This window comes from Erpetoichthys calabaricus, chromosome 9, assembly GCF_900747795.2.
Source record: "Erpetoichthys calabaricus chromosome 9, fErpCal1.3, whole genome shotgun sequence".
In the NCBI taxonomy this organism is placed as follows: domain Eukaryota; kingdom Metazoa; phylum Chordata; class Cladistia; order Polypteriformes; family Polypteridae; genus Erpetoichthys; species Erpetoichthys calabaricus.
In genome coordinates, this window is record NC_041402.2 from 7,126,452 (window position 1) to 7,148,245 (window position 21,794).

At 44.8% G+C, this 21,794-nt stretch overlaps 1 protein-coding gene across 3 annotated transcripts in view; it reads left to right on the forward strand.

Annotated features, from left to right (window-relative positions):
* gpsm1b (G protein signaling modulator 1b) overlaps positions 1-21,794 on the forward strand; it is a 248,614-nt gene that overhangs the window by 169,784 nt on the left and 57,036 nt on the right. For all 3 annotated transcript variants that reach the window (XM_051931592.1, XM_051931590.1, XM_051931591.1), the window contains 2 exons: positions 14,310-14,380; positions 18,758-18,937. In XM_051931592.1, the coding sequence (XP_051787552.1) occupies positions 14,310-14,380; positions 18,758-18,937 (251 nt within the window). The remainder of the gene's footprint in view (positions 1-14,309; positions 14,381-18,757; positions 18,938-21,794) is intronic.

Sequence of the window (21,794 nt, forward strand, 5' to 3'; positions counted from 1 at the left end):
ATCTCGTCTTTCGTTGTGGGTTTCCACTTTGAAAAACAAGAATGCGATGCAAGCGCAGCCCGCGATTCAAAAAATTTCTCTGCCTACCTGTTTGTCTCGTCTGACAGTAGCTGAAAAGCAGAATCAGGAGAGAGCAGCCTGAAGTACAGCAGCTGGTGATCTGTCATGTCCAACAGCAAGCCATGCCGTCTTGTGAAGTCCGGTAGCCAGATCGGCTCTCAACGGATCAATGTCTGTGTATTTATCCCATGCAAACCTTGCCGTAGATGCATCGGCTGCGCGAAGGCGCTCAACTGGCAGCGGATCAGCTGGCGCGGCATCAGCTGGTGTCTGATCAGCTGATGCCGGCTTCTCACTCTCTTGCTCGATCTCCTGATCACTGTCAATAAAATCCGATTCTGAAAAATCAGAGTCCGACTCCGCGATGCCATCTTGCCATTGTTTACATTTCGCAACTCACGCACACACAAGGTTTAGTTGCCGAGTCAACGAGTCTAGCATTCCTCCAAGCACAGAGGGAATGCCTGTGACGTGACAGTGAGATTTGTCGCCATTAACAGCCGATTGTCGCCCTCTATCCCTGGATGGTCGACATTCGCCCTCAACCCTTTCTGTCGACAAAAGTCGACATCCACCCTTAAAGAGTTAAATTGCTTTGTTGATTTGACCGAGATTCCCTGTGTGAGTAGCGAAGAGCAAACAATTTCTAAAATGGCATCGACATCTGGCGAGAGAGTAAAGCGGATATGCAAATTAAAATACTAAATGGACGTTTTACGTATTATCGCTGAATCGGACTCTGACTTGTCAGACTTGAAATTTGATGCAAGTGATCAGGAGTTGGAGATCGAAAACAAAAGTGAGGTACCGGCATCAGCCGATCAGTCCCCAGCTGATCTTGTGGTGCTGAACACGTTTGGGGGTAGCTGATGTGCCATGGCAGCGTTTGCCTGGGAGGACTACCACTTATGATGACGAGAGGTACAAACTATATTGCGTCACACTGTGACTGCCTCTGCTGCCCACCTGCTGTGCAAAGATAGCCAAGGCAGCCAGCCCAACGTGCATTCCTGCTGGCCATCGAGGTGCCAAACATGCGCCAACAACAGCCACAGATGTTTTAGGTTGATTTATGTGTGAAACCATTGCTTTGTGTGCTTTTCAGAAAACTGAGTATTTTGTAAAAAATATTCAGCCCTCAAAGATTTAAAGAAAGGGGCATGGTAGTGTGGCCGGAGCGGTTTTTGGGTGCGATGTCGTGTGGGCATATCTACACTTAAGTGCACAGGTGAGGAATCATCCCTATCTGTAAATTGATGGCGGGAGCTGCTACACACCTGTGGCACGTGCCCATTATAAACAGGAGAAGCACGAGTGCGGAAGAGGGGGAGAAAGAAAATGGAGAGCGGAGGTTAACAGTGGGAGAAAGAAGGCAGGAGAAGGAAAGATCTGGTGTGGGTGTGAGCGAGCAAACAGGAAGAGGAGGCTCGCTAATCAATGCAGGCAGCTGGGAAGAGAGCCCCGGAGGATGAGTGTTAGGCCAGCTGAGCCATCTAAGGAGCTGGAGTGACCTAGAAGGAGGTTGGCCTGCCGGACAAGTCCGCGGAAAGCAGCAGGAGTCAGGGTGGCTTGGGAAAGTGAGGCCAGCATGAGTGCCCTGGTCACTGGGGAACCCGAGTCTTGATCTGACGTGACGGCCGTATGTGGCCAGGTGACGGAAAGCTATGAGACCAGCAGAAGGAGAAGGTCAGCTGCAGGTAGGATGACTCCCCTGGTAAATAAGGAGCTGGGTTTTTTTTAAAGGACTTCTTCCAGCCATTCTTGTTTTTAACCTCGTATTTAAATAGAATATTTATTGGATTACGTTAACCTCCACATTTCACCCTGGTTTTGTGGATTATACATTAAAAATACAATACAATTTATTTTTGTAAAGCCCAAAATCACACAAGAAGTGCTGCAATGGTCTTTAACAGGCCCTGCCTCTTGACAGCCCCCCAGCCTTGACTCTCTAAGAAGACAACGGAAAAACTCCCCCAAAAAAAACCCTTGTAGGGAAAAAGTGGAAGAAACCTACGGAAAGGCAAATCTAAGAGAGACCCCTTTCCAGGTAGGTTGGACGTGCAGTGGGTGTCAAAAAGAAGGGGGTCACTACAATACAATACACAGAACAGAACAAAACCTCAATACTGTATAAAAATAAAAATATTACAAGTATGGAGCAGAATTTAACAGTAGATGATATCACATAATATGATTTGGATTTGTTTAGAGTCCCAGAGACCTCGGCCATCAAGCTGCATCCCCCTATTGACCATTCTAAGCTGAGTCAGTGCTGGGCCAGCCATTCCGATGAAAGGACCCTTCTTTCTCATGATTCCTGCGATCCTCCATCAGAGATGACTTTACCTTAGGCAGGCAGACAATTTGTCAGGTGGGCCATGGGCACCAAGTGCCACATTTGATTACCAAGAAGAGAAACCGAATAGGTGAGGGTTAGTAACAAATTCTAACTATTGTGGTGGTTGGCTGGGGGCTGTGCCCAGTTGCGACACTTGGACGGTCCAGGAGAGGGACTGTGCCTCCCCAGAAACACCATGGTCCCCATACCCACCAGGGTGGTCGCCCCCATATGGTCTGGGGGAGGCGTAAGCCCTCCTCCGGGCGTCCCGGCCGGGTCGCCCCCCCAGCCACCTGTGACACAGGCATCTTGAGATCTTAATGTGCGCTCTGGTTTGTAAGTCATGATAAGTAAGCCGGACCTCCGCCATTTAAGGCTTTATATGTTAAAAGGAGGATTTTGAAATCTGCCCTAAACTTAACCGGAAGTCAGTGTAAGGATTTAAGAACTGGAGTTATGTGTTCGTATTTTCTTGTTCTTGTAATAATTCTTGCAGCAGCATTTTGGATTATTTATTTATTGAAACGTTTTTGAAGCACTGCACTTTATTTGGAGACTGTTTTGGTTTTGACCGTCTTTAATAAAAGTGCCGTTTGCACTTTGCACCTTCCCCTTTGCTTCATTTGGTGTCCTCATTGTCCATCTCATCTGGTTACATCACTGACAGTGTCGGGTTTGAGAGGCTCCCAAGAATAAGAAGGGAGCGTGGAGCAAGAGCCCGCATCGTCACAGAGCAATCCTTCACTTACAGTACAAGGAGTTTCCTCTGCCGCTGTGGTGTTCTTTCAGGTTTTAATCATTAAATAGTTCATTTGGACCCGCTCAGTGAAAGCAGCTCACCTTAGCTTAAGCACATTTGTATCTAATTAACTGAGATTACAATAATTGCAGGTTAATCTTTTCGGCCGATTAACGTCATTAACGGTATGATGGTGAGTGCAAGTACAGCTCGTCCTAAAATAAAAACCAGAAAATCCCCACCAATGAAGGACCCAAAGGCGACAGCCTGGTATTAATGCAAGACATGTCTCAGGGGGCTGCTGGTACCAAGGGGCTTTCAGGACCACCTGCAGTCAGCTTTCGCCTGATTCACTTCATTTGAGTGTAACTGTACCCTCCCTTCACCCTTGCTGTTGTAAGCCACTAGGGGGCGTACTGCCACCCTAACCCCTGGACACAGACAGGCAGGACACGGGTTCACTCAACACCCGTGTTTATTTAGAGTTTATGCACACATTACCAACACCACAATATACAGTCCATTCCCTTCCTTGCCGCCAGTCCATCCACCTCCACTCCTCCTCAGACTTTGTCTCCTTCCTCCCGACTCTGGCACCTCAATGGAGTGAGGTGGCTCCCCTTATTCAGGTCCCAGGAGTGTTCCAGGTGGCTCATCACTATTACCTGGTGCGCTGGAGGTCCTCAACAGGGCTCTGCAGCTCCCCCTGGTGGCTCCCACAGAACCCAACAGGGCTTCACCAAACTCCAGTTCCTGACATGCCCTGCAGGAATCCGTGGTGCCACAGCTGCCCAGGAGTGCTGCCCTCTAGTGTCTCAGGGGAGGTATTGCCTCATCAATGCCCTTTCCCCTGGTCCTTTCGCCTTGCTGGCGTCCTGGCCAGGTAGTGGCCGTGGCTGACCATCACACTGTATTTGTCCTAAATGTGCTATCAAGTAACCGGACTCCACACTTTGACATAAAGGCTCAAGTCCCTGTCTCAGGTAGAATGCATTGTCAAGTCAAGTGGCTTTAGTGTCATCTCAGTTTGAATATTCTGTCATTACATTCTTAAACTTGTTTCTTCCAATTTTGGGTCGTAAGGCACTGACATTACACCCTCTTGGGCGCAACTAACGAAAAATAAATGAATAAATAAGAAAAGTTTATATAGACCTTATTATATAGAACTGTATAAGGTGAAGGTACTATATACGCCTTATTATATAGAAAGGTTAAGGTGAAGCCAATATATAGGCCTCATTATGTAGGACTGTTTAAGGTGAAGATGCTATATCAGCCTCAGTATATGAAGCTATTTCAGGCAAAGGTACTATTTTAGCCTTGTTACAGTATAAAGAAAAGTTAAGGTGAAGGCACTATATAGTTAGGACTGTTAGGGTGCAAGCCCTGTATAAGCCTTATTATATAGTACTGTTTAAGTTGAAGGGCCTATATAGGCCTTATTATGCAGAGGCATTAAGGTGAAAGCACTTTATAAGCCTCATTATATAGAACTGTCTAAGGTGAAGGCGCTATATAGACCTTATTATTTAGAATTGTCTAAGGTGAAGGTGCTATATAGACCTTATTATATAGAACTGTCTAAGGTGAAGGTGCTATATAGACCTTATTATATAGAACTGTCTAAGGTGAAGGCGCTATATAGACCTTATTATATAGAACTGTCTAAGGTGAAGGCGCTATATAGACCTTATTATATAGAACTGTCTAAGGTGACGGCGCTATATAGACCTTATTATATAGAACTGTCTAAGGTGAAGGCGCTATATAGACCTTATTATATAGAACTGTCTAAGGTGAAGGCGCTATATAGACCTTATTATATAGAACTGTCTAAGGTGAAGGCGCTATATAGACCTTATATAGAACTGTCTAAGGTGACGGCGCTATATAGACCTTATTATTTAGAACTGTCTAAGGTGAAGGCGCTATATAGACCTTATTATATAGAACTGTCTAAGGTGAAGGCGCTATATAGACCTTATTATATAGAACTGTCTAAGGTGAAGGCGCTATATAGACCTTATTATATAGAACTGTCTAAGGTGAAGGCGCTATATAGACCTTATTATATAGAACTGTCTAAGGTGAAGGCGCTATATAGACCTTATTATATAGAACTGTCTAAGGTGAAGGTGCTCTATAGACCTTATTATATAGAAAGGTTAAGGTGAAGATGCTATATAGACCTCATGATATGAAACTATTTCAGGTGAAGGTACTATATTAGCCTTATTACAGTATATAGTTATGTAAGTATAGTATAGTAGTACAGTAAGTTATGGTGAAGGCGTTATAGGGTCTCATTATGCAGGACTGTGAAGGTGCAAGTCTATATAAGCCTTACTTTACAGAACAGTTTAAGGTGAAGGTTTTGCTGTAGATTTCTTATTATGTAAAACGGTTAAAGTGAAGGCACTATATAGACCTCATTATGTAGGCGTTTGTTCAGGTGGGTGTAAGGTCCCCGACAACACAGAAGGAGTTAACTCCCAGTGCTCAGCACCTCTGTTGACACAAAGTGCAGGCTACGCCAAGCCTGATGCTGGCTGGTAAAACAAACAGCGCAGCGACTGCCGTCTCTTTTAAAATACGAGCTTCTCTAAGGTGGCACTCGGCCTCGCTGCTTTACCTTCCCACCTCCCTCTGCCAGTCAATTCCACCCACTGCTACAAAAAAAAAAAGAATTAAACTTGAAAGTCAGAAGCGACCAGTGAGGGCACGCACACATTTACGTACTTTAGCGAGCTCCACCTGAAGTCGGACAATTGAGTATTCATGGAGAGACTCACTGCTGTGGACTGGAAAGTGCCGGGTTTGGCGGGTCAATTGCATGGCTGTTTAGGTGGGCTTCCGTCAGGAAGGAGTTGATGCGCTTAACCGAGATGCAAGGGTGTGGCCCTTTTGAAACAAACGGTAAGTGTGGGGGGTCTGCCACGTTGGTACCACAGATGTGCTCTTCCGTACCGCCTGTTTTTTGAAATTGTGATGGAGGAAGTCGTGCTTCATCGTTAGTCATGCCAGGTGTGGTAAAATTAGGGAAACGTGTCCTCCTAGAACTAAGAGAATGGGCAGTTTCATCTCACCTGCTGCTACCAGACAACCAAAAGAAGGTGAATTCCTGGGCACTTAAATCATCAGGTGTGACAGTAGGGACTGGGCTGGCAGCTGTAAGTGTGTAGAGATTGGTGCCGGACTGCTTTTTACTGAAAGAGCTCCACCCGGTGGATTGCGCCCTGTTGCTTTTGGAACAACTTCTGAGATCTGTTCCAGAAAGAGAGACCTGAATCTCAGAATGAGCCCACCTGCCAAGTTGTTTTGCCAGCTTAAGGTAAAGTCATCCCTGATGGAGGATCGCAGGAATCGTCAGATAGAGGGGTCCTTTCATCGGATTGGCTGGCCCAGCGCTGTCTCAACTGTGGAATGGCCAATAGGGGGAGAGGCAGCTTGAATGGCTGAGGTCTCCAGGACTTTATAAGCAAATCCAAATCATATAATGGGATATCATCTACTGTTGAATTCTGCTCTCTATTTGTAATATTTTTATTTTACTATTGTAATGTATTGAGGATTTGTTCTGTATATTGTATTATATTGACCCCCTTCTTTTTGACACCCACTGCATGCCTAACCTACCTGGAAAGGGGTCTCTTTTTGAACAGCCTTTCCCAAGATTTCTTCCGTTTTTCCCCTACAAGGGTTTTATGGGAGTTTTTCCCTTGTCTTCTTAGAGAGTCAAGGCTGGGAGGCTGTCAAGAGGCAGGACCTGTTAAAGCCCACTGTGGCACTTCTTGTGTGATTTTGGGCTATACAACAAATAAATTGTATTGTATTCCATCTTGCTATACTGTGAGTTCGCACCAGTAGATATGTCGGTTCCAGAACGTCGGCTTTTCAAACAGGCTGGCCGCAATCCCGGACAGGTTGATCCAGGATTAAGACACTATAATCGCCCAAAATGATACAAAGTTTCCATAGATAACAGTTGGGATGCCAACCTGGACAACCCTGTTTAATAGAAGCAAACAAACAAAAAAAGTGTACCATGGCACAACAGGAAATGGGCCAGTTAGGCCATCTCTGTAAATGGGCCAGGTTAGGTCATGCAGGAGGTCTGTCCTCTGCTGGGCTCGGGTCCGAAATGAGATGCCCCTTTCTGGACACGTCCCTTTTTTATGGAGTCCCAACCAGAAGGTTCAGGGGCTGGACCTTCTCTGGACGTGGGCGGAGTCAAGTGCCCTCAAGGGGGGGGGTTGTCATGTCTCCAGCGTTCCTCCCCCGGCTAGGCTTCCAGTTCATGTTTTATGCCTGTTTGTGATTCTTTTATGTATGTTAATATTACTTTTGTTGATTATCTGCAATTTTCTTTACTTTGTCAATATATGTAACCCTAACCCTAACCCTAATGTAAGGTGCCTGTGTTATGTTCCATGTGTTTTGTGGGTGGTTCCCTCAAGAGGCGGGGCCACCCATTTGCCAGTCACTGCTAGGAACTTCCCTCCGTCCCTATAAATCCGGTCGGCTCTCCCGCGGTTCTTGGCGGTTCGTGTTCAAACACTCTAGAGAGTCAGTGAGTTTTATACCGTGCTTTGTGATTTACTGGATTTGTTTGAGAGAGTCAGTGAGTTTTATACCGTGCTTTGTGATTTACTGGATTTGTTTGACCTTATCGCCCTGTCTTGGCTGCGTTTTTGAGATTTTGTTCACTCTGTGCTTTTGTGATCTTCGGAGCTTCATAATGTAACAGAGCATTTTGTTCTCTTCATGACTTGGCATTTTTATGAAGACCTGGGGCCTCGTGTATAATCGGTGAGTACGCCCGTTTCCACGTTCACATCGCAACTTATGAAAACTAAACGTGGCGCAAAGCCACGCACATTCTCACACCAGCTCAGTCCATTGCGTACGCAAGTTTTCGGCTCAGTTTTTCAAACTGCCGGCACCCAGCGTCAAAGCAGTGCTACTGTTCCTGTGTGGTTTCCCTTTATTTATTCGATTCACATCCCTGACGTGGCTTTATCAAATATACTGAAATTAACCGCACATCATCGTTCATTAGTTTAAGGCTTCTGATTGTAATCAATGTGTAACCATATAATGGTCCACAGAATGGCCAAACTATTTCAAATACCATAGCTGCTTTAGCTTTGTCACTCTCAGTGCACCACTCAAAGAATTTTAACCCACTGGATCTAAGTGTGGAATCACAGCTGTACAAGCAGCTGATCAGATTATCGGGATACAGCTTCTAGAACACGCTGCCTCAGCCATGCGCAGTCTATTTGAACTGTTTCCATACAGCAAACACTTCAGAGCCTTTCCTGTACAGACGTCGCAGTTCAGAAACAGTTTCATCCCAAGAGCTCTAAACGCACTCAGTCAGTCCATCAAGTGCTCCTGGTAGAACTGTTAGTACTTATAAGTACAATCACCTCACTGTAAACTTGCATTACAGTTATAATATTGCACAACCTCAGCCACTTTATGAACCATTTCACTATATGTACATGTATATTGTACTTGTGCTTTCATATTGTACATTTTTCATTGTTTTTATCGTATTATTATTTTTACTGTTGTTGTATCATTTTATAGGAAAATAAGTTTATGGAGAATTTGCATATTGAATCTCATTGCACCATACAATAACAACAAAAAGAATTTAATTCAGTTCAATAGAAGAAAGCGCATATTTACAGAGGACTGACGACTGGCTTCTAAGTCGATTTAGATTTCCAGATGCTATCTTCTTGGAGCTTTTGATAATATTTTTAAGATGAAATGCAGTAAAGTGTATATATATATTAAATTATACAGATACATTTTTAACTTCATTTAAATAATGTATATTGACAATGATTAAATATGCGAGGACTCGGTGGTGCAGCGTCAGCAATGAGCTGGTGCCCCGTTCAGGGATTGTTCCTGCCTTGCGCTGTATGCTTGCTGGGATTGGCGCCATCCTGAATGGATAGATGGATGGTATAATTAAACATGTACTACGAAGATTTTCCAGTGTTCCTTATGTGGAAAACCAGCCCCGGACACAGACAGGCAGACACCGATAGTGAAAAACACACACGTTTATGTACAGACTATTTACATTAAGCACAGTCCTGCACTCAACCCAGTGTCCTTCCACCAGTCACCCTCAAGTTTGGAACTTTCAATGAGTCTTTCTTCGCCGCCTCCACTCCTCTCCTCTCCTCCGAGCTTCGTCCTCTTCCTCTCGACTCCGGCTTACGACTGGAGGGAGGCGGCCCCTTTTATTTCCACCCGGACATGCTCCAGGTGTGCCCCTTGATGAGCTTCCTGCGGCACTTCCTGGTGTGGCGGAAGTGCCACATGAGCACCCAGAGCACTTCGGGTGTCCCTGGTATTTCTTCTATCAGCACCTCCTGCTCAATTCCCGTGGCCTCCATACAAACCAGTGCGGCTGCCCTCTCGTGGTTTGGGGGAGGCATAGTCCCTCTCTCGGTCCTTCTAGGCATCCCAACTGGGCACAGCCCCCAGCTGCCTGTCAGACTTGAAAATTTTGGTTAATTGGCGTTCTAAGCTTACAGCTGGTTTGACATTTACTACTGGACTTATTGTGTGGCGATTGGTTATTTGGAGAAAGAAAACGGAAGGACAGGAATTGGGGGCTGATATATTTGAAAGAAACAGTACTGCTGCAGTAAATTATTTTATTGAGAGTCGTTCATGACACAGCAAACATCTTGCAGGAGTCAGGAATAATCTGTGGATGTAACACCAGCTCGTTGCTACCACTGCGCCAACGTGTTTAATACATGCTGTAATGCATTTCATCATGAAAATGCTATCAAGTATACATCTTAGTATTTAAATTATTCAGAGAGCTGTAATAGCACGAATGTAATGCATTCTGTGTCCTGAGCACTGAATCAGCCTAGTCGCTCTTCTCTGGACTTTTTCTAGTACTAGACCAAAACTGCACACAGGACTCAAGATGAGGCCACACTAGTGTGTTACAAAGACTTGAGCAGAACCTCTTTGGACTTGTACTGCATACATCAAGGCGCTATATAACCTAACATTCTGTTAGCCTTCTTAATGGCTTCTCAACACTTACGGGAAGTTGATAGCTTAGAGTCCACTGCGACTCCTAAATCCTTCTCATAAGATGGACTCTCGATTTTCCAACCGCCCATTGTGTGTTCAAACCTCACATTTTTACTTATGTGTAGTTCTTTATTTTTACTAACATTAAATTTCATCGTCCCAAATCTGCCCTAGCCTATATGATGTCCAAGTCCTTCTGTAATGAAATACTAAGAAGGACTTAGCACTGGAAGACTAAGCGGGGTGTGATCGCTCACGGCTAGTCTTCTTTTAAAAGGGCGGAATCTCATAATATTGGTATTACTTTTTATTCATAAATGACATGTATAAACTATTTTGCAAAGTCTGTGTGTAATTGCAATGCACAGATCAACACTCGACAACTGTCTTAGCTTGAAAAAATTGACGTATTTGGCAAGTTTTTAAGCTTTTCCTCTGTGCTCCATAGCTCCCATTGTAAAGCACTAATGCGGTCAAGATGTTTTTTTTTTAATTTATGGAAAGCACATAACTTTGGAACATGATTTTCCATGGCAAATGCAAATATATAATGTTTGTGAAGACATAAGTTCAAATTGAAAAATGCCAAACTTATCCTTTAATGCTTCAGGTTAAACCCGCTATTTGCAGGTTAGTTTCAGGGCATTGGTTGCCCCAGTAATGAGCTGGATTTCTTCAAATCTTTCCCCTGATCTCATTCATTTGCTTCGTGAACGAGTCTAACGATTGTTATTGATTAGTGAACAAGTTTAATGATTATCATTTATTTGATTCATGAACGAGTCTAACGATTATCATTCATTTGATTTGTGAATGAGTCTAACAATTATTCATTTCATTTGTGAACAAGTCTAACGATTCTCATTGATTCGTGAACAAGTGTAACAATTATCATTCATTTGATTCATTCTCATTGATTTGTGAACGAGTCTAACGATTATCAATCATTTGATTCGTTCTCATTGATTCGTGAACGAGTCTAACGATTATCAATCATTTGATTCGTAAACGAGTTTAATGATTCTCATTAATTTGTGAACGAGTCTAATGATTATCAATCATTTGATTCGTTCTCATTGTTTCTGTGAACGAGTCTAACGATTATCATTCATTTGATTCGTTCTCATTGTTTTGTGAACGAGTCTAACGATTATCATTCGATTCATTCTCATTGATTCGTGAACCAGTCTAACAATTATCATTCATTTGTGAACAAGTCTAACGATTCCCATTGATTCGTGAACAAGTGTAACGATTATCATTCATTTGATTCATTCTCATTGATTCGTGAACGAGTCTAACGATTATCAATCATTTGATTCGAGAACGAGTCTAATGATTCTCATTGATTTTATGAACGAGTCTAACGATTATCAATCATTTGATTCGTAAACGAGTCTAATGATTCTCATTAATTTGTGAACGAGTAACGATTATCATTCGATTCATTCTCATTGATTCGTGAACAAGTCTAGCAATTATCATTCATTTGATTCGAGAACGAGTCTAACTATTCTCATTGATTTCGTGAACAAGTCTAACGATTCTCATTGATTTCGTGAACGAGTCTAATGATTATCAACCATTTGATTAGTGAACGAGTCTAAAAATTATCATTCATTTGATTCGTGAACAAGTCTAATGATTATCATTCATTTAATTCGTTCTCATTGTTTTGTGAACGAGTCTAACGATTATCATTCGATTCATTCTCATTGATTCGTGAACGAGTCTAGCAATTATCATTCATTTGATTCGAGAATGAGTCTAATGATTCTCATTGATTTTGTGAACAAGTCTAACGATTATCAATCATTTGATTCGTAAATGAGTCTAATGATTCTCATTAATTTGTGAACGAGTAACGATTATCATTCGATTCATTCTCATTGATTCGTGAACAAGTCTAGCAATTATCATTCATTTGATTCGTGAACGAGTCTAACGATTCTCATTGATTTCGTGAACGAGTCTAACGATTCTCATTGATTTGTGAGCGAGTCTTAAGGATTCTCATTGATTCGTGAACAAGTCTAACGATTCTAATTCATTTGATTCATGAATGAGTCTTAATGATTCTCATTCATGTGATTCGTGAACAAATCGGTAAGAGTCGCACAGTTCTTGTTCAATTGGAATTCTGTAACGAAATGTCAGTCAGTCATTTTCTAGCCCACTTAGTCCTGAATGGGGCCGTAGGGGTCTGCTGAAGCATATCCCAGCTAGCACTGGGTGCAAGGCAAGAACAAACCCTGGAAATGGTGGCCAGTACATCGCAGGGCAAACACACAAAGACCACACACTAGGGCCAGTTCAGGAAATGCCAATTCACCTCACCGAACCTGTTTGGGAGGAAACTGGATCACCTGCAGGAGACCGACGCACATGGGGGGAGGAACTGGGATGTGACCCCTGGTCTCCTTACTTGGAGGCAGCAGCACTACCATTATGCCACCATGCCACCTGTAATGAAATTAATGAATTATGTGTTACCATGTTTTGTGTTCAGAAACAGGACAATAAATTATCATGTTAAGCATATAATCGATTATAGGTTTATATATAATTAATAAGTAAAATAATGATCAAAAATGTACAAATTATTAACTTTTATATGTGTAATGTAAATTCATAAAGCCTGCATGTTGCCCACTTGTGACCTCGTCAGTGTGGCCTTTTCATCCTTAAAAGAAAAAATCCACCAAAAGGAGAAATCGGCCCTCGCCGTCCACAACTCTTTCTGGTTTCTTTTTCCTTTTTTTTGTTTTTTCCTCACTTCAGCATCATGAAACTTTTTTCCTAAACCGGCCCCACCTTACAGTGCGGAGGTCAGCGGACGAGGCTGTCAAAAGCTGTCTTTGTGTCCACTCCGCTCTGCTGCTGGCCTCCAGCCTCACTGTTTGTGGAACGCCGTGTTCTGGAAGTGACTTGTGGTGCCAGCTGCCAGCCTGGAAGCTTTCTGAAGAAGCCTGTGTGTGCAAAAGCAGCCCGCATTCAGAGTGGCAATTACACCGTATGAGTCTCGTCGACGCCCACGTGGTCAGCCGGGCCGGCCAGCGCGTGACTCGTCACACACACACACACACACACACACACACATGGCATCCCAAACCGTCTCAGTCGGCTAATGGAGACACAGCCCAAACACAGGGACAGGCCACTTTCACGCAGGACTGTGTGGTGACACAAAAGACACCTCAGGCAACCTGAGAGAGCTGAGAAAGAGTGGCTGATGATGTCCAAGGAAAGTTAAATAGAGAGAGATAGATAGATAGATAGAGAGAGAGAGAGAGAGAGAGAGAGAGATAGATAGATAGAGTGAAAGGTGCTATATAATAGATAGATATGAAAGGCACTATATAATAGGTTGATAGATAGATGTGTAAGGAACTATATGATAGATAGATGGATAGATGTGAAAGACATTATATGAAATATATATATTTTTAACATTATTAAAAATATGTAATTTAATTTAAAAACTATTGTCTGCATTACCATGTCTGATCACTCTACATAGCTGTGAAAGGCACTATAAAAATCAACAAACAGATAGTTGTCAAAGGCAGTATGTACGTTTGACAGGTAAATGGTACAATATTAAATAGCTATGAGAGGCATTTGATCATAGATGTAAAAGGCATTATAGACAGATAGAAGAAGAATCCATATTGGCACATATTAGCTGGTACTATAATATAGATACATAGACATGAAAGGCACTATGTAATAAAGAGTCATTGTGCCAAGTACAGTATCTACAGTTGTGCTTGAAAGTTTGTGAACCCTTTAGAATTTTCTATATTTCTGCATAAATGTGACCTAAAACATCATCAGATTTTCACTCAAGTCCTAAAAGTAGATAAAGAGAAACCAGTTAAACAAATGAGACAAAAATATTATACTTGGTCATTTATTTATTATTTGTGAGGCTGGCTGTGCTTCCAGGTTAAACATGAAGGAGCTGCGCGCCATCCACACTGCTGGCCACCTCACTACAATGAAGTCTCCAGTGTACTTGTTAAAGTGACACAGCTGACATTATTGCCTCTTTTTTTTTTTTTTTTTTTTTTTTTTTTACAGGAGCGCGGCCCAAAATCCCCAAGAGAAACAGCATGGACAACGTCAACTTATGGAAATGCTCATCTGAGAAGGTGTGTATAGCAGACCTACCTGAGCAATTCATCACTGGTACACTCAACGAGCTGGTGGTGTCCCTGCCAGGCGAAATTAAAATCTCAAAAGTGAGGGTGGGAGGTTCAGCAGTGAAAAAGGGGGTCATGACATGGTGCCCTCTGCTGGCACGATCCAGGACCTGAATGGAAAAGCTGACACCACTACTTACACAAACAGAGTCAGCAAGATGGAAACAGAGCCCCCTACTGTGTGTGTCCCCTCTTGAGACTAACTACTGTGTGCACGTAATAAAGATTTTCTAGACGCCCTTTTTATGTTTTAAACAAATAACAAATGAAGCATTTAGTTTGAGTGTGCATGCCCAGGCTGATATAGAGCCTTTATTATAGTAGGCTTCTGATTTAGCAGTGTTGCCCATTTGTAGGAGTGCTGCCTGTGTGACTCATGCATGGCCAGGGTAAAAATCCAGAGGATGGATGAGGCACTATATGATAGATTAGATAGATAGATAGATAGATAGAGTGAAAGGCACTATATGATTGATAGAGTGAAAGGCACTATATGATTGATAGATAGATAGATAGATAGATAGAGTGAAAGGCACTATATGATTGATAGAGTGAAAGGCACTATATGATTGATAGAGTGAAAGGCACTATATGATTGATAGATAGATAGATAGAATGAAAGGCACTATTAGATAGATAGATAGATAGATAGATAGTGTGGACACTGGCCCGGACACAGACAGGCGGACACCGATGGTTCACCATGTTTATTATACATTCTATTATTTACAGCAAGTGTACACACAACTCCAAAATTCCCCCAAAGTCCAGGCCTCTACCAAAATGATGCCTCTCTCTTCTCTTCAGGCCGCCTCCACTCCTCTCCTCCTGAGCTCCGTCCTTCTCCTCTCCCGACTCAAGCCAACGAATGGAGGGAGGCGGCCCCTTTTATAATCACCCGGATGTGCTCCAGGTGCCACCCGATTAGCTTCTGCTGGCACTCCCCAGTGTGGCAGAAGTACCAGCTGCGCACCCGGAAGCACTCCAGGTGTCCCTGGTCGTCTTCCCCCCAGCACTTCTGGGTGTGGTGGAAGTGCTGAGGGCCAGGGCTCTCCAGGCATCGGGGCGCTCCCTGCCGGTGACCACGGGCCCCTATAGGGTTGAGCTTCCCAGCTCAGTTCCCGTGGTCCCCAAAGCCACCAGGGTGGTCACCCCCTCGTGGTCTGGAGGAGGCGTAATCCTTCCTCCGGTCCTTCCGGGCATCCCGGCTGGGTGCCACCCCCAGCAACTTGCCACAATAGATAGGTAGATAGATAGACTGAGTGAAAGGCACTATATGATTGATAGATAGATAGATATAGATAGATGAAAGGCAGTATATGATAGATAGTTAGCTAGATAGATAGGTTTTCCCACAGATCCCTGCCACAGTCTTCCTCTTGCACTCAGGTCTGTACAGAACGACATGAACTCTTCTCTTTTCTCCTCCTTTCTTCTGGCCTTCCTCTTGCTTCACTTCTTCTCCACTCCACTCCTCCTCAGGCTGGTCCACTGGCTGAGGGTGGCTCCTTTTTTATGCCGGACCCCGTGGAGCACTTCCAGAGGGGTGACTTCCCACTGAGGAAGTGTCTCTGTCTAAGGCCAGTCAGGATAGCGAAAACTTAACTCTGAGCAGCGCCTCCTGGCAGCAACTGTGGCATCATGCAGGGTTGTGCTTCGGGGTATCAATACCCAGGGTGCAGTACTGCTCTGTTTCAGTCCCAGGATGCTGCCACCTGGAATTTTGGAGGGAGCATGCAGGTCCAATATCCATTCTCTCCCTGTCCTATGTGACACCTGTAGGGGGCGTGCCAGCCACCCAACCCTACCCAGATAGGCACAAGGGGCACACGTACAAAAGTACACACATTTTATTTTATTTTCTTCCAATTCAGCACAGTGCACAGATCACCACAATTGGGCTCAGTCCCTTCTTTCTTTTCCTTTCTCTTTTCACTTCTGTTACCTCTGCTCCTCTCTTCACAAGCTCTGTCCTCCAGCTCCCAGAATGCAGTGAGGCGGCCCCTTTTATATTGTCCCCGGATGTGTTCCAGGTGCTTCCTGACGCTCTTTCAGGTCTCCGGGATCGTCCAGGTGCCCCCTTGGCAGTGACCACAGTCCCCAACAGAGTTGAGCTTCCAAGTTCCAGTCCCGTGGCCCCGATGCAAACCAGGGGGGGGCTGCCCTCTCTTATCCCGGGGGAGGTATTGCCCCTCTCTCCCTGTCCTTCCATCCTTTAGGCGTCCCAGTTGGGCAAGAACCCCAGCCGTCCGCCACACCTAACATTTCATGAGGGCACGAAACCCACCAGCCTGGTCGGGAGGTCAGTTCCATCTGGCTGTCCGTTGCACTGTTTCCACGTTGAATGTTGCTTGATGAGGGGAAAAAACGAGCATGAAAATGTAACGTAACAAAATGTGACTAAAGTGAAAGGGGGATTGAAGACTTTCGGAAGGCGCAGTGCTGAATATACTGAATCTCTGGGGGTCCCCAGTGGCTGCACATGTTTTATTTTTATCAATTTCCCATTTACTTTTAATTGATGCCAGGCTTTAATGGCGCCCCCCCCCTTTTTTTTAATTCTCTAATTCTAAGAAATTCAGAGACATTTGTATTTTTGCCAAAACTTGAAACATTTCCTGTATCTTACCTCTTCCATTTTCTTTTTAATAAACCTTTTTTCTCCTGAGCTTAACTCTCTTAATTGAATCTGAATGCTGACAACGCGGAATACACAACGAGATGCAATGACCTCGGCGGACAAATAAATGTGGCAGTGAAGTCAGCGCTTATCATCATCTGGGTACAATTAAGGGATCAAACTCTCTAGATAATAATATTAATAATTCCTTATATTTATATAGCACTATTCTAATTACTCAAAAGCGCTTTACATACTGAATGGAGAGCCACCACTAATGTTGGTATTCAACTGGATGATGTGATGGCAGCCATTTTGGTGCCAGTACACGCACCACACATTAACCAAGGGGGGTGATTAGGGGTCCAGAATGACTAGGCTGTGGTGGGCAATTTAGCATGGACATCAGGATACACCCTGCTCTTTATGAAGGATGCCCAGGAATCATTTAGGACCACAGAGAGGCAGGACCCTTGGTGTCACGTCTCATCCAATGGATGGTACAATTTTTACAGTTCAGTGTCCCCAACACTACACTGGGGGCATTGGGATCCACATTCAGACCACAGCATATAAGCGCCCCCTGCTGGCTTCACCAACACTTCATCCAGCAGCAACCCCTAGCTTTTTCCTAGACGGTCTCCCATCCAAGTACTGGCCGGACCCCTGAATATGCTTAGCTTCAGGGGGATTCCTAAATGGTCTCCCATCCAAGAACCAGCCGGACCCCTGAACACGCTTAGCTTCAGATGGATTCCTAGATGGTCTCCCATCCAAGAACTGGCCGGACCCCTGAACATGCTTAGCTTCAGGTGGATTCCTAGATGGTCTCCCATCCAAGTACCGGCCGGACCCCTGAACATGCTTAGCTTCAGGTGGATTCCTAGATGGTCTCCCATCCAAGTACCGGCCGGACCCCTGAACATGCTTAGCTTCAGATGGATTCCTAGATGGTCTCCCATCCAAGTACCGGCCGGACCCCTGAACATGCTTAGCTTCAGGTGGATTCCTAGATGGTCTCCCATCCAAGTACCGGCCGGACCCCTGAACATGCTTAGCTTCAGATGGATTCCTAGATGGTCTCCCATCCAAGTACCGGCCGGACCCCTGAACATGCTTAGCTTCAGGTGGATTCCTAGATGGTCTCCCATCCAAGTACCGGCCGGACCCCTGAACATGCTTAGCTTCAGGTGGATTCCTAGATGGTCTCCCATCCAAGAACCGGCCGGACCCCTGAACACGCTTAGCTTCAGGTGGATTCCTAGATGGTCTCCCATCCAAGTACCGGCCGGACCCCTGTACATGCTTAGCTTCAGGTGGATTCCTAGATGGTCTTCCATCCAAGTACTGGCCGGACCCCTGAACATACTTAGCTTCAGGTGGATTCCTAGATGGTCTTCCATCTAAGTACTGGCCGGACCCCTGAACATGCTTAGCTTCAGATGGATGACCCGTTCTGAAGTGCAAGTGGTATGACCGCTGATAATTTAATTAATTATGAGGTAAATCAAAAAGGAAAGGCAATTTGAAAATGGCACAGATAGAGGTTGACACAATGCAAAGACATTTGCAAGGGCTTATGGGTAGTTTGACCACATAAGCCATGTAGTTGTAATCCAGACACGAGTGTAAAACACCAACAGGTCCACAAGGCCACTTAGCATGTAAAGGGATACCACAGTCACCACTCGTTTTGCTCATTTCAGGATGAGAATGGTGACAACCATCATCTAGAAGAGTCTCCGAGCCGAACCCAGTGTCATCTCTCTGGGCGAATTAAATCTAAAGGCTTTGATGACAGCCAACCAGCTGAGGTGAAGAACTGGCTGGACCAGAGAGCTTCACCAGTGGGCACCAATGACATCAGAGTTCAAGTAACCCCGTCGGTAAGTACTCATGGGTTTCGTTTTTATTGCGCAGAATGATTGTCCCCTAAAGTGAGCAGGACAACCCATGACCAGCAGATGGTGCTTTCTTTAGTCCTGTAGTTTTTCAAGTCCAGGCTCCACTGCGGCTGCAGATTTTCACTCTCGACTAGTCCTTAGAATTTTACGTTTAGTTGATTGATGAAGTGACTGCCAATGCTGTGGCGCGGTGTTGCTTTTAATTTTTTGCCATTTTTCATGTTGATTCCCACTTCCTTCTCATTGGATGCTGAACATTTTACCTCATGTTTGGCTGAGCATCGGAGGAATTGTTGAAAAAAAAAAAAGGTCTTTACAGACAAGAGTCCAAAACAGAGCTGAGGTGATAGTTTATGCAAGGTGGTTTCAAAGTTGGATGGGGGGGGGGATATCATGTCATCTGGGGAGGAACCGGAAGTTAACGTCATAGGGCCCAGGCGGAATTCCCCACCTTTGGTCTCTGGGGAAGAAAGAGAAAGGATCAGTGCACTCTGTCACCCCCTGGTCCGTCTAGGAATGACCTTCTTTTGAGCCCTTTAGCTGCCTCCCATGTGCATATGTGTGACACCTGATACAAAAAACCTTAGGATTGAAAGAGGGTGTACTTTCTTTTTCACATGACTGTATGCGATGAAGAGACACGAAAGAACTCATTAGAAAATATGGGCTATACAACCCATCGGAGAGACCTAAACAAGGTCATCCAATAAAACGTTCTTGGCAACACATCGCCAACACCATCAGCACCGCAGTTCAACTGTCGCCCAAGCAAAATTGAGAGAGAAGTGGCAGAAACTTGTTCTTGACTGCACAAAATCTGCCAACCGATGATGATGATGAAGATGAGCACTGTGGCGGACGGCCGGCTCCTTTGCTTAGCCAACTGATGATGATGATGATGGTGATGACCACTGTGGTGGATGGCCGGCACCTTTGCTTAGCCAACCGTTGATGATGATGATGGTGACCACTGTGGGGGACGGCAGGCACCCTTGCTTACCCAGGACACCTTTATACTGGAAGGACCAGGGGAGAGAGCGTGCATAGGGCATTATCTCCCCCGGAGCACTAGATGGCAGCCCCTCTGGGTTGCTGCAGTGCCCATGGATTTCCACAGGGCTTCATGGGAGATGGAATTCTGTTGCTCAGCCCTGTTGGATCCTCTGGGCGCTGCAGGGACTCCTGAGCCGTGCTTCTATTTCATCAGGCTCCCACCTCACTCAGAAGTGCTTTCCGGATCACACTAACGGGGCCACAGGAAGTATTTCCAGGTGCAGGATAAAAAGAAGCCTACTGCTTTCAGTCCGGGACCCCCCAGAGTCGGGAGGGAGAAGACAAAGCTTGCTGGAGGAGGTGGAGAAAGAGAGAGAAAGAAATAAAGAAAAGGGCCTCGCTGTGTGCTGTGCTTGCTGGTGGGAAACGCTTGTGGGGGAAAGAGTTTCCCACAACAAAATCAACATTGTGTGTTGTGCTGGACTGGTGCCTTGTGTCTGCCTGTCTGTGTCGGTTTTGGGGGGGGCGGGGGGGTAATGATATGGAGCGCCCTCTTCAGGCCATATCCAGCATCTCCCGTTTTTAGACCTCAGGAATCTGTTACCCTGCTTTAAATGCTAATTATCATCTTATTAACCCCACAACTCTTTCTACTTTTCTCTTTTATTAATATTCATGGGAGAGAAGTGAATGAAAGTAAACACAAGTGTTTCCTGTTTCTTATTATATGGCCATTGTTATACAATACAATTCAATTTATTCGTTGTATAGCCCAAAATCACACTAGGAGTGCGGCAGTGGGCTTTTGACAGCAGACCCCCCGCTTTGACTCTCTAAGAAGACAAGAAAAAACTCCTAAAAAACAATGGAAGAAACCTCGGGAAAGGCAGTTCAAACAGAGACCCCTTTCCAGGGTAGGTTGGGCTTGTGGTGGGTGTCAAATAAAAAAAGGGGGTCAATACAACACAATACACAGAACAGAACACAAGTCATCCTATATAAATGTAATGAATTATTATTATTATTATCCTCAGTGCAATACAATAGAACAGAATTCATCAGTAGATGATATCCCATAATAGGATTTGGTGTTGTGTGTCTCTTTATGGCTATGCTGCCGATATGATAATCATCTTTTTCTTGGGTCCCAGGATGGTACCGATTTTCATATTTTGGGGGTCCTCAGATTAAAAAGTTGAAGAATCCCTGCAATAAAATCATCCTGTCTGTGTTACCTTATTAAACACAAAACAAAAAATAAATTCCCCCAAGTTTTCATTGACTGGAATGGCTGGCGGGTGCAGGTTCCCAATTGCAGGCCGACTGACGCTGTGCTGTAATTGAATGGCTGACGGGTCAGGCCGCTCCGCCTGCTATTTCGGAGGATCCCGCGGCCTGATGCTCCGACTTTGTTTACCGCTGTCAGACACTTGAGCGATTTCACATTAACTCCAGTTGGTGGCCTCGCTGGTGGCTGACTAGAATGTTAATTTGCAGCGGCCCATCGGAGTCTGCAGGCTCTGCCAGTGGCCTATGTGACCCCCTCACTCAATTCTCACTCTCTCTCTCTCTCTCTCCCCTTTTTGTTCCCATGATGCCTCCACGGATTGCTCTGCAGGAAACCCATTAGCTCACAACGCTTTTAAAGCCAGCAGGGTATGTCGGCGTCTGATCCCGTGGGTTAATGAAAACGAACCGAGAGGAGGCCGTGAACAACTGACCGCACTAACCACATGAATTAATCGACCGGCGCTACGGCAGACACGCCCAAGAAGACGCACTGGTTCAACACACATTCAACACTCTGAAATGATGGACGCGGCCTGTCACTCGATTAAAGCGGCCA